Source organism: Salvelinus sp. IW2-2015, linkage group LG13 (assembly GCF_002910315.2).
Source record: "Salvelinus sp. IW2-2015 linkage group LG13, ASM291031v2, whole genome shotgun sequence".
Lineage (NCBI taxonomy): Eukaryota > Metazoa > Chordata > Actinopteri > Salmoniformes > Salmonidae > Salvelinus > Salvelinus sp. IW2-2015.
The window spans coordinates 41,646,106-41,662,886 of record NC_036853.1 but is presented as its reverse complement, the minus strand read 5'-3'; the positions used below and the strand labels follow the sequence as shown (position 1 = coordinate 41,662,886).

The following is a 16,781-nucleotide window of genomic DNA, read 5'->3' as shown; positions in this document are numbered from 1 at the left end:
TTCGGGAACAATTGCAATCAATATATATATTTACGCTCAGTGTGTCGTCGGGATCTCTACTGAAAAGTTTGTTTCTGTTGGAGAGTTTCCATCCTCTCTCTCTCTCTGTCGTGGTTAGAGTGGATTGTTCAGAGTGACATTCATTCATGTCGTTATGGATAGGTGTTTCGGCGGTTGTCGTTCTTCGCGTTCAATGATACCGAATTCCTAGCTGCAGACTAGTAATTAATATCAAAGACTTGTTCTTATTCTGTCGGTATCGATAGTCTAAGAGTTTAACCACGAGGGATGGTTAAAAGATTCAGCAGTCTGGTCTCAAACCTTGGCCCTCTCGTTATTGAGGTAAGCTGGTCTGCAACCTTTGTCCTCTCGTGATTGAGAGAAACATGGTCTGGTGATAGAAAACCCGAGTGGGGGATTTATTCGGAAGTTGCAGAAAAGGGCCTGTCCCAGGATGCCCGACCCTAACTGGGCTCATGGGCGGTCCTCTGATTTAGTTCAACTCAAAAGGGAATTGAAGTTTCCTTCATTAAACAGTCCAAAATCACATTACACAATTTTACAAACAGTATCATCCTCATTCATCTTATACAACAATTAGATGTAAACCTCATATCTGAGGCTATTATATAAACAGCGTTATGGTAATGTGGCCGCACCGTCTCCCATGACTTTCCCCAAGTTGTAACAAACGGACCAGTTCGTAGCTGGATTCTTCACCGATCCTTTATACCTTCTCCGGAATGTAAATGTTGTTCGGACCTCAAGTTCTGTGAGGTGGAAGAAATTCCTTTGTTCTCTATGAAAACTCACTCTGTCTCTATACTGTGTGGCCATGAGGATCTTCCCTAGGAATGTAAGACCTCTCTGACCACAGCAGCCTGGTTGTAGGAGGCAGAGAGAGGGGGTTGATGCTCGCTGTACCCAAAGAGGGCAACGTCATGACAACTTCATCACTACTTTTATTTATGAGAGGTATTGACATGTTGAACGCACCGAGCTGTCTGTCTAAACTACTGGCACACAGCTCGGACACCCATGCATACCCTACCAGACATGCCACAAGAGGTCTCTTCACAGTCTCCAAATCCAGAACAGACTATGGGAGGCACACAGTACTACAGAGCCATGACTACATGGAACTCTATTCCACATTAAGTAACCTACTCAAGCAGTGACATTTATTTAAATAACATGTTAAAAAACACCTTTATGGATCAGCGGGGACTGTGAAGCAACACAAACATTGGCACAGACACATGCATACACACACACGATAACATACGCACTATACATCCATATGGATTTAGTACTGTAGATATGTGGTGGTGGAGTAGGGGCCTGAGGGCACACAGTGTGTTGTGAAATCTGTGACTGTATTGTAATGTTTTTAAAATTGTATAAACTGTCTTAATTTTGTTGGACCCCAAGAAGAGTAGCTACTGCTTTGGCAGCAGCTAATGGGCATCTATAATAAATACATAATACAAATATTGGCACCATCCGAAGTACATATGCTTAAATCATCAGTTCATTTTATGCAGTCTAGAGATCAACCTGTACTTAGTTTTACATGTATTCAATACTAATTTCAGGCCAGTTTTTCTGTAATACAGTGAAAGCATACTGTTGTTCCGATAGGGCCTGATCAAATCAAATTTTATTTGTCACATACACATGGTTAGCAGATGTTAATGCGAGTGTAGCGAAATGCTTGTGCTTCTAGTTCCGACAATGCAGTAATAACCAACAAGTAATCTAACCTAACAATTCCACAACTACTACCTTATACACACAAGTGTAAAGGGATAAAGAATATGTACATAAAGATATATGAATGAGTGATGGTGATGGTATAGAACGGCTTAGGCAAGATGCAGTGGATGGTATAGAGTACAGTATATACATATGAGATGAGTAATGTAAGATATGTAAACATTATATAAAGTGGCATAGTTTAAAGTGGCTAGTGATACATGTATTACATAAAGATGGCAAGATGCAGTAGATGATATAGAGTACAGTATATAACCTGTCTCTTATACACATCTAGATGTGTATAAGAGACAGGTATATACATATGAGATGAGTAATGTAGGGTATGTAAACATAGAAAAGTGGCATTGTTTAAAGTGGCTAGTGATAAAATTTTTATCAATTTCCATTATTAAAGTGAGCTGGAGTTGAGTCAGTATGTTGGCAGCAGCCACTTGATGTTAGTGGTGGCTGTTTAACAGTCTGATGGCCTTGAGATAGAAGCTGTTTTTCAGTATCTCGGTCCCTGCTTTGATGCACCTGTACTGACCTCGCCTTCTGGATGATAGCGGGTTGAACAGGCAGTGGCTCGGGTGGTTGTTGTCCTTGATGATCTTTATGGCCTTCCTGTGACATCGTGGAGGCAATGGCATACACAACAGTGTCATCGGTGCAGCATACAAGTGCAGGTCAATTTATTTTAACAGAAAAGTCAGTATTGTTCATGTAAACAGTATAAAGTTCAGACCCAGAATCGACCCCTGCGGGACACCTTTCGTTATGTCCAGATTTAACACCATCAGTAGATACACATTTGAGTTCCATCTTTCAAGTAATTTTTAACAAGCCTTGTCTCGGCCAATTGAGGAAAGCCTCGGAATTAGCAGTGAGTGATCAACAGTAGCGAGTGATAGTAGTGACAGATCAATGAAGAGGCCAGCACAATGTTTCCTTTTATCTATACCGTTACCCACATCATTTATACATGTAACTAAGGATGCCGCAGAGAGAGTGCTATGACCTGGTCTAAAACCCGACTGGTGTACATTTCAAAGATAAGAAAGGTCTTAGCTGAGAATTAATCAATGGTTCTAATCATTTAGCTAGGCAATAAAGTTTAGAAAGACGGAGATAATTAAGTCACAAGGGTCTCCACATTATGAGTTAATGATTCCGCAATCGGGGGTAGAGCTGCTGCAAAAATGGATCAAGCATGGAGTTTTGTTTTACATCAATCTTAAGCAAGGCATCTAGTACATCACATTTAAATTCACTAGAGGTAGACTGGTTCACCGGCAAGTCAGCTAGAGGCTGGTGGAGGGGAGGGCAGTCTGAGATCTCCGTGATTCCAGTTTTGAGCATGGCAGAAGTCATGCTGGATTGACAGCATGGCCAATGTTGAATGTTTATCCTTTTTAGCTTGAAAAAGAGACCCTTGAACCCAGACTTGGACCACACACACACTCCACTGAATAGCAGGCTAGTGATTGCTTTGCAACACTTGCAGTCAGCCACTGATTCCTTCCAAACCACTCATTGTTGAATTTGTGATTTTCAACTTGTTGTGTAATGTTTATGTGCAATGGCCAATGAGCACCGATACTTTTTATCTATAATTTATCTTCATTATTTATCTTCATATGACAAGGATTAAAAATAATTTACCAATAGATTGTTGACTTGCTAGCTAAGATTTTGAAAGTATGATGTTGACATGATCAGTCCAATCAAAGCTACTGTAGATATAACGTGCCTTCTTGGATGGGCACTTCTAATGTAACTCTATGGCAGCACCCAAGGTGCTTGAATTTTCGGTGACATAGTGTCCTCATGAGTGACAGAACTCTGAGCCAATCAAGGCGCAAATAGAGAACATTACCAACCCCTACTCTTTTGTATTTTCCGCTGGCTACCCCACCACCACAGAAAGCACTGAGGTAGGCTGAAACACCTGCATTTTGGAGCTTGCTTACTCAAGAATGCAAAAAATAGACCGTGTTTGTATGCGGCTTTATTAACTCAAAGATTTTTTTTACCTTGTTTGTGAACTGATATGTGACACGTATTAATGCCAAAATAACATGCAAAACAAGCACCATTTTTGGGGAGGACACCTACTCATTCAAGGGTTTTTCTTTATTTTGACTACATTGTAGAATAATAGTGAAGACATCAAATCTATGAAATAACACATGGAATCATGTAGTAACCAAAAAAGTGTTAAACAAATCAAAATATATTTTATATTTGAGATTCTTCATAGTAGCCACCCTTTGCCTTGATGACAGCTTTGCACACTCTTGGCATTCTCTCAACCAGCTTCATGAGGTAGTCACCTGGAATGCATTTCAATTAATAGGTGTGCCTTGTTAATTTGTGGAATTTCTTTCCTTCTTAATGCGTTTGAGCAAATCAGTTGTGATAAGGTAGGGGTGTTATACAGAAGATAGCCCTATTTGGTTAGCACACCAGGTACTGTTGATATTCAGGAACAATGTTCCCTCAATTTTTCAGACACTGAGCAAATTTCAGGTCTTGGGATCGGAAACTTGAACACTGAGCATTCTGTGCAACTTCCGGCACACGTTTACTTTGAAATTCAACTCTACCCGCTTTATTTTATTTTTTAATTAACCTTTATTTAACCAGGAAGGGCTCATTGAGATTTGAAATCTCTTTTTCAAGAGCGTCCTGACCAAGATAGGCAGCACCAAGTCATTACACAATTACAGAGAGACAACATGCAAAACTACAAGTAATCTAGTAAAAACCATAGAATTCACAAGAGTATAACAAAATCATAAAACAGCAAATTAAAAACATTGACAGGTCAGGGAATCAGTCTCAAAATCCTTCATCGGTGATTTAAAAACACCAGTTGCAGTTTTAGACTCTGGCCAAGTAGGCTACTGTGGCTATTTGAGTCTAATAGGCCTATCAGTGGCCTGACAAGAAAAACTATGCAAATCCTATCATAACATTTTCGCATGGAAATGGCTATAGATTTTTGGGGATATATAGCCTATTGTAGCCTACTATGTGTTCAACGTAGGCCTACATTCCATGAGACTCTAAAAAAACATTATGCAGGGCTTGATATTACTTGTCCTAAAGCCCAAGTCACTTGTCCAAACAAAACAAAAAAGTTCTGTAAACACCATGGGTATAATAGGTGACTGGAAATTGCGTTGTAGGCTATTGTGTATGATGCAAGAAACTACAAAATACAATTAATTTATTACAATAACCAGACAAAAATGTAGGCTACCCTCTGCCTATAGGCTTGAATATGCAAGAAAAAAAGCCAGTCTCAAAATACAACACTGTCTTAAGAGCAATCAAAGCTCTTACCAAACTCTCTTTTGAAAGATAGCAAGAAATGTTCAGGTTTTGTGCTTTGATAGGAAGCAATCACTCTCCCATTTCTGACCAAAGAAATGCTATAACTGGGCTTGTAACTTGCTAAATAGGAAGGGATATCAACAAATGTGCAAGGTGAGGTCTGTAAAATCTGCTCTTTGATCTCAAAAGCACATACTTCGACAGCAGATTATTGAACGACCTGCTACATCAAAATTACTGACTCAATCTTGCATTTCCTCTGCGCGGAAGTCCTGAGGGAGTTGCGTGGTCACATGCGCGCAGCTTAGAGGGAACATTGCCCAGGAGGTTAGGTATATCCAATAAGTCATCATGTTATAGCTGCTGTTGACTTAATAGGTGATTCCATGCCCAAAGTCACTATTTTAGCAAGCACTGCCACAATTAAGCTAAGCAACAAAAAAGTTACATTACTTACTGCCTACTTTTTAGAAATGTAAAACCAAATATTTCAATTTGAGATTTCAGGGTTTCATGCATGTCAGGCATTGTTGCCAAGGGATGATGCTTCTCAAGTCAGGATATCACGCTCTCTGCATGTCGACAATGGTGCTGTGTCTTTGGGATTGACCCTAAGCCTTGCTTTTCCCTCTCCTTCAGTAACTCGGACGACAACCTGTTGAAAAACATTGAGCTGTTTGATAAACTGGGGCTGCGCTTCAACGGGCGCGTCCTGTTTGTCAAGGACGTGCTCGGGGACGAGATCTGCTGCTGGTCCTTCTACGGTGAGGGACGCAAGATCGCTGAGGTGTGCTGCACATCCATTGTCTACGCCACTGAGAAGAAACAGACCAAGGTAAGCCCAGTTAACTTATAACTGCAATCACGCTAACGGGATCGATATGACAACAGCCAGTGAAAGTGCAGGGCGCCAAATTCAAACAACAGAAATCTCATAATTAAAATTCCTCAAACATACATGTGTCTTATATCATTTTAAAGGTAATCTTGTTGTTAATACCACCAAAATGTCCGATTACAAATAGGCTTTTCAGCGAAAGCACCACAAACGATTATGTTAGGTCACCGCAAAATCACAGACAAACACAGCAATTTTTCCAGCCAAAGAGAGGAGTCACAAAAAGCAGAAATAGAGATAAAATGAATCACTAACCTTTGATGATCTTCATCAGATGACACTCAAAGGACTTCATGTTACACAATACATGTATGTTTTGTTTGAACAAGTTCATATTTATATCAAAGAATCTGAGTTTACATTGGCGTGTTACATTCACTAGTTCCAAAAACATCCAGTGATTTTGCGTAGCCACATCAATTCAACAGAAAAACTCATCATAAATGTAGATGATAATACTTCCATATACACATGGAATTATAGATATACCTCTCCTTAATGCAACCGCTGTGTCAGATTTCAAAATAACTTTACGGAAAAAGCAAACCATGCAATAATCTGAGACGGCGCTCAGAACGTAGTCAAATTAGCCGCCATGTTGGAGTCAACAGAAACCAGAAAATACATGATAAATGTTTCCTTACCTTTGATGAACTTCATCAGAATGCAGTCCTATGAATCCCAGGTCCACAATAAATGCTTGATTTGTTCGATAATGTCTGTTATTTATGTCCAATTAGCTACTTTGGTTAGCGCGTTTGGTAAACAATTCCAAAGTCACAAAGCGCGTCCACTATAACGTGACGAAATGTCCAAAAGTTCCGTAACAGTCAGTAGAAACATGTCAAACGATGTACTGAATCAATCTTTAGAATGTTGTTAACATACATCTTGAATAACATTCCAACTGGAAAATTACATTGACTTCAGTTGAGCGATGGAACGGAGCTGCCTCTCACATGAACGCGCGTGTTCAATGCGTGGTCACCTCATGGCAGTGGTGAATCATTCCTGTCTCCTTCGGCCCCCCTTCACATTAGAGTCATCAGACAAAGTTCTATTGACTGTTGACATCTAGTGGAAGCCGTAGGAAGTGAAAACTCATCCATATCTCGCTGTAATTTCAATGGGAGCTTGGTTGACAATCTAGCAGCCTCAGAAAAAATCCAAACAGGAAGTGGAACTTCTCAGATTTTTGCCTGCCATATGAGTTCTGTTATACTCAGACATAATTCAAACAGTTTTAGAAACGTCAGAGTGTTTTCTATCCAATACTAATAATAATATACATATATTAGCAACTATGACTGAGGAGCAGGCCGTTTACTCTGGGCACCTCTGTGTACCTTTCATCCAAGCTACTCAATACATTCATATTCTGAATATCTCTGAAACTCACTTAGATAATACATTTGATGATACAGTGGTAGCAATACATGGTTATAACATCTACCGAAAAGACAGAGTGTTGTGGTCTATAATCAGAACCACATTCCTGTAAAGCTTAGAGACGATCTAATGTTAAATAGTGTTGCAGTAATATGGCTACAGGTTCATCTGCCTCACCTAAAGCCCAATCTTGTGGTAAGCTGCTGTAGACCACCAAGTGCTAACAGTCAGTATCTGGATAATATGTGTGAAATGCTTGATAATGTATGTGATATCAACAGAGAAGTATATTTTCTGGGTGAAGCTGCCCACCCAAGAAAAATCTTCAAACTGTAACCAGTGCCTGCAACCTAGTTCAGGTTGTCAGTCAAGCTACCAGGGTATTTACAAACAGCACAGGAATGAAATCATCAACATGTATTGATCACATCTTTACTAATGCAGCAGAAATTTGCTTTAAAGCAGTATCCAAATCCATAGAATGTAGTGATCACGATTAGGGTTGCAAAGGGTCGGAAACTTTCCGGTAAATTTCCAGAAATTTTTCCATGTGAAGTTAAGCCTGGGAATTTTGCTTAAATTAATTTTTAAAAAGTTAGCTTATAACACTACCTTTTTTGTGGGACACACAAGGCAATTCTAGGTCTTGTGGCATATTTTGGTTAAACTATCCCCAATTCAATGGAATTGCAACCCTCTGCATGCACAGTGCATTATTCCATCACATGTACAGCTGATTCTCAAGATCTTGTACACTAATGTGATCCTTTTGAGCCAAGGACTACATGCTTTCTGGTAAGTTCTATCTGATGTGTGGAGATATTTCACTGCAGCTAATATAGAAAGAAAAGCTGTGTACATTTGCAAATACTGTGCCAAATCATTTGTGAAGAATGTAACAAAGATGCAGAATCATCTGGCCAAGTGCATGAAGTTCCCTCAGCTCTCACAACAAGCAACCTCTGACAAAAGTCCCTCTACTTCTATTCGAGGATAAAATTATGAATCGAGACACCTTATCGATAGCAACAGCTCATGGTCCTCCTGGAATCAGAAGTTTTTTTTGACTCAATGGAGGAACGTAGTCAGAGAAATGCTGATAAATGTCTTGCTCGAGCTGTGTATGCAACTGGTTCACCTCTGATGCTCACAGGCAATGTGTATTGGAAGAGATTTCTGAATGTTCTTCGCCCAGCATACACCCCTCCAACCAGACATGCTTTATCTACTAATTTGCTGGATGCAGAGTTCAAGTGAAGGTCAAGCAAATCATAGAGAAAGCAGACTGTATTGCAATCATCTCTGATGGGTGGTTGAATGTTCGTGGGCAAGGAATTATTAACTACATCTTCACCCCTCAACCAGTCTTCTACAAGAGCACAGACAAGGGACAACAGATACACCGGTCTCTACATTGCAGATGAGCTGAAGGCAGTCATCAATGACCTTGGACCACAGAAGGTATTTGCACTGGTGACAGACAATGCTGCTTGGTCTAAAGTGGAGGAGTCCTACCTTCACACCCATTGGCTGTGCTGCTCATGCATTGAATCTGCTCCTCGAGGACATCATGGCACTGAAAACAATGGATGCACTCTACAAGAGAGCCAAGGAAATGGTTAGGTATGTGAAGGGTCATAAAGTTATAGCAGCAATCTACCTCACCAAGCAAAGTGAGAAGAATAAGAGCGCCGCATTGAAGCTGCCCAGCAACACCCATTGGGGTGGTGTTGTCGTCATGTTTGACACTCTCCTGGAGGGGAAGGAGTCTCTCCAAGAAATGGCCATATCACAGTCTCCCGATATGGTCAGCCCCATCGAGAGGATCCTCCTGGATGATGTATTTTGGGAGAGAGTGGTAAGCAACCTGAAACTCCTGAATCCTATAGCAGTAGCCATTGCACGGATTGAGGGAGACAATGCCATCCTGTCTGATGTTCAGAATCTKCTTGCAGATGTAAGAGAAGAAATCTGTACTGCCCACTTCACTGTTGCTCCCACCAGAGGAAACTGCAAATACATCAAAAAGTGTAAAGACTTCTGCCTGAAGTCCATACACGCTGCAGCGTACATGTTGGACCCCAAGTATGCTGGCAAGAGAACCCTGTCTGGGGCAGAGATCAACTAGGCCTATGGTGTCATCACTACCGTGTCTCGCCACCTTGGCCTGGATGAGGGCAAGGCAGTCTTGGCAGTCTGACGAAGTACACTTCCAAGCAAGGGCTTTGGGATGGAGATGCAATATGGCAATCGTGCCAACATATCTCATCGGCCACCTGGTGGAAGGGGCTTTGTGGGTCTGGGGCTCTTTCCCCTGTTGCCACCATCATCCTCTAAATCCCACCAACATCAGCCGCCTCAGAGCGCAACTGGTCCTTGTTTGGGAACAGACACACCAAAGCATGCAACAGGCTGACCAATACAAGGGTTGAAAAATTGGTGGCCATCTGGGCAAATTTGAGGCTTTTTGAGCCTGACAACGAGCTATCCTCAACAAGGTTGGAAAGTAACAGTGAAGATGAGGCCTCAGAGTCTAATGTTCAAGAGGTGGACATTGAGGAGGTCCAGGGAGAAGACATGGAAGCCTGAGAGGAAGACAACCAAAGCTTTAGTTTCTAGACTATAATTTTACAGATGTATGTCAAATGTTTTTAGGAGATGCGATGGATCATTGGGGATCATTCAATAATCCCTTTTGTTGTTCAGTGAAATCATTCCATGTGAAGAGTCAACTAATTTTAATTAAAGTTCAATTCGTAACTAAATAGTTATATTTCTATTGGAAGGTTTTAATAATTTGCAATTATGTCTACTTATGATAAGGTAAAGGTTTATGTTTCTGTCTCCATATGATATGGTAAATATATCCAATGCAAAAAAGATAAGCATTTAAATGGTATTAATATTCATTTGCATATATTTCCGTTATTTCCCATATTCCCATTAATTCCCATATATTCCTGTTAATTCCCACGGTACGTTTCCACCTCTGAATATTCCCCAAAATTGCAACCCTAATCACAATATAATAGCCATATCTAGGAAAACTAAAGTTCCAAAGGCTGGGCCTAATATATCGTGTATAAGTCATACAATAAGTTTTGTAGTGATTCATATGTTTAAGATGTAAAGAATATTTGCTGGTCTGTGTTGTCATGAGGAGCAATCAGACACTGCACTTGACACTTATGAAATTGCTTATTCCAGTTACTAATCAGCACGCACCCATTTAAGAAAATGACTGTAAAAACTGTTAAATAAATTTGATGAGGAATTGAAAAATGTTATGGTCGAGAGGGATGAGGCAAAAGGTATGGCAAATAAGTCTGGCAGCCCAACTGATTGGCAAACGTACAGAAAATTAAGAACTCATGTGACTAAGATAAATAAAAATAAACTATACTATGAAACAAACATGAATGATAGTAAAAAGCTTTGGAGTACCTTAAATTACATTTTGGGGGAAAAAGCCAACTCTGCTCCTTCATTCATTGAATCAGATGGCTCATTAATCACAAAACCCACTGATATTGCCAACTACTTTAATTACTTTTTCATTAGCAAGATAAACAAACTTAGGAATGACATGCCAGCAACCTACACTGACACTACACATCCAAGTATATCTGACCAGATTATGAAAGACAAGAATTGTGGAAGAGGTGAAAAATTGTTATCAACAATGACAAGCCACTGGGGTCTGAAATTCTGGATGGAAAATTACTGAGGATAATGGCGGACGATATTGCCCCTCTTATTTGCCACATTTTCAATTTAAGCCTACTAGAGAGCGTGTGCCCTCAGGCCTGGAGGGAAGCTAAAGTCATTCCGCTACCCAAGAGTAGTAAAGCCCCCTTTACTGGCTCAAATACCCGACCAATCAGCCTGTTACCAACCCTTAGTAAACTTCTGGAAAAAATTGTGTTTGACCAGATACAATGCTATTTCACAGTAAACAAATTGACAACAGACTTTCAGCATGCATATAGAGGACACTCAACAAGCACAGTACTAACACAAATGACTGATAATTGGCTGAGAGAAATTGATGATAAAATTATTGTGGGGGCTTGTTAGCTGTCTTGTTAGACTTCAGTGCAGCTTTTGACATTATCTATCATAGTCTGCTGCTGGAAAAACATATGTGTTATGACTTTACACCCCCTGCTATAATGTGGATAAAGAGTTACTTGTTTAACAGAACACAGAGGGTGTTCTTTAATGGAAGCCTCTCAAACATAATCCAGGTAGAAGCAGGAATTCCCCAGGGTAGCTCTTTAGGCCCCTTGCTTTACTAACAACATGCCACTGGCTTTGAGCAAGGCCAGTGTGTTTATGTATGCGGATGACTCAACACTATACACGTCAGCTACTACAGTGACTGCAACACTTAACAAAGAGCTGCAGTTTTGGAATGAGTAGCAAGGAATAAGTTAGTCCTAAATATTTCCAAAACTAAAAGCATTGTATTTGGGCAAATACTAAACCCTAAACCTCAACCTCATATCTTGTAATGAATAATGTGGAAATCAAGCAAGTTGAGGTGACTAAACTGCTTGGAATTACCCTGGATTGTAAACTGTCATGGTCAAAACATATCGATACCACAGTAGCTAAGATGGGGAGAAGTCTGTCCATAATAAGGCGCTGCTCTGCATTCTTAACACTATCAACAAGGCAGGTCCTACAGGCCCTGGTTTTGTTGCACATGGACTACTGTTAAGTAGTGTGGTCAGGTGCCACAAAGAGGGACTTGGGGAAATTGCAGTTGGCTCAGACAGGGCAGCATGGCTGGCCCTTAAAAGTACACTGAGAGCTAACATTAATGACATGCATGCCAATCCCTCATGGCTCAAAGTGGAAGAGACATTGACATCATTACTTGTTTTCGTAAGAGGGGTTGACAAGCTGAAGGTACCGAGCTGTCTGTTTTTTTAAATACTAGCACACAGCTCGGACACCCATGCATACCCCACAGGACATGCCACCAGAGGTCTCTTCACAGTCCCCAAGTCCAGAACAGACTATGGGAGGCGCACAGTACTACATAGAGCCATGACTACATGGAACTCTATTCCACATCAGGTAACTGATACAAGCAGTAGAATCAGATTTAAAAAGCAAGTGAAAATACACCTTATGGAACAGCGGGGACTGTGAAGTGACACATGCATACACACACATGATAACATATGCACTATACACACACGTACACATTGATTTTGTGTTGTAGATATGTTGTAGTGGAGTATCGGCCTGGGGGCACACACTTAGTGTGTTATGAATTCTGTAATGAATGTATTTGAATGTTTTTAACATTTTATAAATGCCTTAATTCTGCCAGACCGCAGGCAGCAGCTAATGGGGATCCATAATAAATACAACACTCACTACCGAGTTCCAAACTGCCTCTGGAAGCAACGTCAGCAGAATAACTGTTTGTCGGGAGCTTCATGAAATGGGTTTCCATGGCCAAGCAGCTGCACATAAGCTTAAGATCACCATGCGCAATGCCAAGCGTCGGCTGGATTGGTGTAAAGCTCACCGCCATTGGACTCTGGACCAGTGGAAACGCGTTCTCTGGAGTGAGTGAATGCATGTCAATCTCTCCTGCCTGAAAGTGGAGGAGAGATTGACTTCATCACTACTTTTATTTATGAGAGGTATTGACATGTTGAATGGACCGACCAGTCTGTCTAAACTACTAGCACACAGCTATATTGTATATATTGATATATAAAATGAATATTGATATGTGTGGTCGTAACATGATTTTGTGACAAACCACAACAATATCATGTGACCGTATCAAGTGTCCACCACTTAAATATATGGCGCATGCATCTCTTTATGTACTGTACATGTGTACCTCACTCAGGTTTCAACTCAGGTTGTATGGCCTTAACTTATGTATAGAATACTACGTGATAAGTGCATGTGTAACAGTATATAAAGTATGCTAATTTACTGGTCTGAAGGCATTTGGGCAGTGGTGTACAGTACTTAAGTAGTACTTTGAAGTATTTTTACTTAAGTTGTTTTTTGTGGTATCTGTACATTATATTTTTGGCAACTTTTACTTCACTACAGTCATAAAGAAAATAATGTACTTTTTACTAATACATTTTCCTTGACACCCAAAAGTACTCATTACATTTTGACAGGAAAATTGTCAATTCAAACACTTCTCAAGAGAACATCCCTGGTCATCCACACTGCCTCTGATCTGGCAGACTCACTAAACACAAATGCTTCGTTTGTAAATTATGTCTGAGTGCTGGCTATCCATCAATAAAAAAATAGAATTGTGCACTCTGGTTTGTTTAATATAAGAAAGTTGAAATGGCTTATATTTTTACTTTTGATACTTAATAACTTCTTATGGCTTGGGGGCAGTATTGAGTAGCTTGGATGAATAAGGTGCCCAGAGTAAACTGCCTGCTACTCAGGCCCATAGGCTAAGATATGCATAGAAAACACTCTGAAGTTTTTAAAACTGTTTGAATGATGTCTGTGAGTATAACAGAACTCATATGGCAGGCAATAACCTGAGAAAAAATCCAACCAGGAAGTGGGAAATCTGAGGGTTGTAGTTTTTCAACTCTTTGCCCATCCAAGATACAGTGTAAATTTGGTCCGATTGCACTTCCTAAGGCTTCCACTAGATGTCAAGTCTTTAGAACCTTGTTTGAGGCTTCTACTGTGAAGTGGGGGAGAATGAGAGCTGATTGAGTGAGAGGTCTGCCAGAGTGCCATGAGCTCATTCAGGCGTGCTCCCGTGAGAGGTAGCCGCGTTCCATTGCATTTCTAAAGACAAAATAAATCTCCGGTTGAAACATTCAATATTTATATAAATATTTATTTAAAAACATCCTAAAGATTGATTCTATACATCGTTTGACATATTTCTACGAACTGTAATGGAATTTTTTGACTTTTCATCTGGCTTGCGCGTCGTGAATTTGGATTTGGGAACTAAACGTGCGAACAAAAAGGAGGTATTTGGACATAAATGATGGACTTTATCGAACAAAACAAACATTGTGGAACTGGGATTCCTGTGAGTGCATTCTGATGAAGATCATCAAAAGTAAGTGAATATTTATAATGCTATTTCTGACTTCTGTTCACTCCACAACCTGGCGGATATCTGTATGGCTTGTTTTGTGTCTGAGCGCCGTACTCAGAATATTGCATGGTGTGCTTTTTCGGTAAAGCTTTTTTGAAATCTGACACAGCGGTTGCATTAAGGAGAAGTTTATCTAAAGTTCCATGCATAACACTTGTATTTTCATCAACATTTATGATGAGTATTTCTGTAAATTGTTGTGGCTCTGCAAAATCACTGGATGTTTTGGAAGCAAAACATTACTGAACGTAACGCACCAATGTAAACTGAGATTTTGGGATATAAATATGAACTTTATCGAACAAAACATACATGTATTGGGTAACATGCAGTCCTATGAGTGTCATCTGATGAAGATCATCAAAGGTTAGTCATTAATTTTATCTCTTTCTGCTTTTTGTGACTCCTCTCTTTGGCTGGAAAAATGGCTGTGTTTTTCTGTGACTTGGCTCTGAACTAACATAATCGTTTGGTGTGCTTTCGTCGTAAAGCCTTTTTGAAATTTGACACTGGTGGGATTAACAACACGTTTATCTTTAAAATGGTGTAAAATATTTGTATGTTTGAGGAATTTTAATTATGAGATTTCTGTTGTTTGAATTTGGCGCCCTGCACTTTCACTGGCTGTTGTCATATCGATCCCGTTAACGGGATTTAAGCCATAAGAGGTTTAAGTACATTGTGCCCCTGGCTATCCGTCAATACATGTTTTTACAAGGAATTTGAAATTATTTATACTTTTACTCAAGTATGACAATTTAGTACTTTTCCACCACTGGTTGTGGCTGGGGGGTTATAGCATTTCTTTCACATGACCCATCAGTTTAGACAAGTGTATCTGGGTAAGCGTCGTCTAATATAAAATATTTTTATCTGGACACTTTCTGTTCACTTGGAATTTTTTCTTATTGTAGGCTACTACCACCTTTAGTCTTTAGCACATGACCTCATGTGAATCCTTAAAGAGATGGGGCTGGCTTAAGAGGGTGTGAACAATGCTGAATGGGTGTAGACAAAGGAGAGCACTCTAGATTCCAAAACATTAAAAAGTGAGTTTACAAGTGTATCAACTTTCAAAGTAGAATTAATTTACCATTGTTCCTCAAATGCCATGTATGATATACCATTTTGTAGCTCTGAGTCTCTACTTTTATCCGATGTCAAACAGAAATTCAAGTTTTGACACATAAGGCCGAATCCAGGTGTGGAGTCACATTTTGTTACGTTACAGCCTTATTCCAAAATGGATATACACACAATACCCCATAATGACAAAGCGAAAACATGTATTAAAAACAGATGCCTCTTTTACATAAGTATTAAGACCCTTGACTATGAGATTTGAAATTGAGCTCAGGTGCATCCTGTTTCCATTGATCATCCTTGAGATGTTTCTAAAACTTGATTGTAGTCTACCTGTGGTAAATTCAATTGATTGGATATGATTTGGAAAGGCACACACCTGTCTATATAAGGTCCTATAGTTTACAGTGCATGTCAGAGCAAAAACCAAGTCATGAGGTCGCAGGAATTGTCCGTAGAGTTCCGAGACAGCATTGTGTCAAGGCAGAGATCTGGGGAAGGGTACCATACAATTTCTGCAGAATTGAAGGTCCCCAAGAACACAAGTGGCCTCCATCATTCTTAAATGGAAGTAGTTTGGAACCACCAAGACTCTTCCTAGAGCTGGCCGCCCGGCCAAACTGAGCAATCGGGGGAGACGGGCCTTGGTCAGGGAGGTGACCAAGAACCCGACGGTCATTCTGACAGAGCTCTAGAGTTCCTCTGTGGAGATGGGAGAACCTACCAAAAGGACAATGATCTCTGCCACACTCCACCAAGCAGGCCTTTATGGTAGAGTGGCCAGACTGAAGCCACTCCTCAGTAAAAGGCACATGACAGCCCGCTTGGAGTTTGCCAAAAGGCACCTAAAGACTCAGACCATGAGAAACAAGATTCTCTGGTCTTATGAAACCAAGATTTAACTCTTTGGCCTGAATGCCAAACGTCACGTCGAGAGGAAACCTGGCACCATTCCTACGGTAAAGCATGGTGGTGGCAGCATCATCCTGTGGGGATGTTTTTCAGCGGCAGGGACTGGGAGACTAGTCAGGATCGAGGGAAAGATGAACGAAGCAAAGTATAGAGAGATCCTTGATGAAAACCTGCTCAGGACCTCAGACTGGGGCAAAGGTTCACCTTCCAACAGGACAATGACCCTAAGCACGGAGCTAAGACAATGCAGGAGTAGCTTCGGGACAAGTCTCT

At 40.4% G+C, this 16,781-nt stretch overlaps 1 protein-coding gene across 4 annotated transcripts in view; it reads left to right on the top strand.

Moving 5' to 3' along the window:
- The window catches only part of LOC111971492 (BTB/POZ domain-containing adapter for CUL3-mediated RhoA degradation protein 1-like), a 41,602-nt gene that overhangs the window by 22,729 nt on the left and 2,092 nt on the right, over positions 1-16,781 (top strand). For all 4 annotated transcript variants that reach the window (XM_070446282.1, XM_023998293.2, XM_023998292.2 and 1 more), the window contains exon 6: positions 5,737-5,932. In XM_070446282.1, the coding sequence (XP_070302383.1) occupies positions 5,737-5,932 (196 nt within the window). The remainder of the gene's footprint in view (positions 1-5,736; positions 5,933-16,781) is intronic.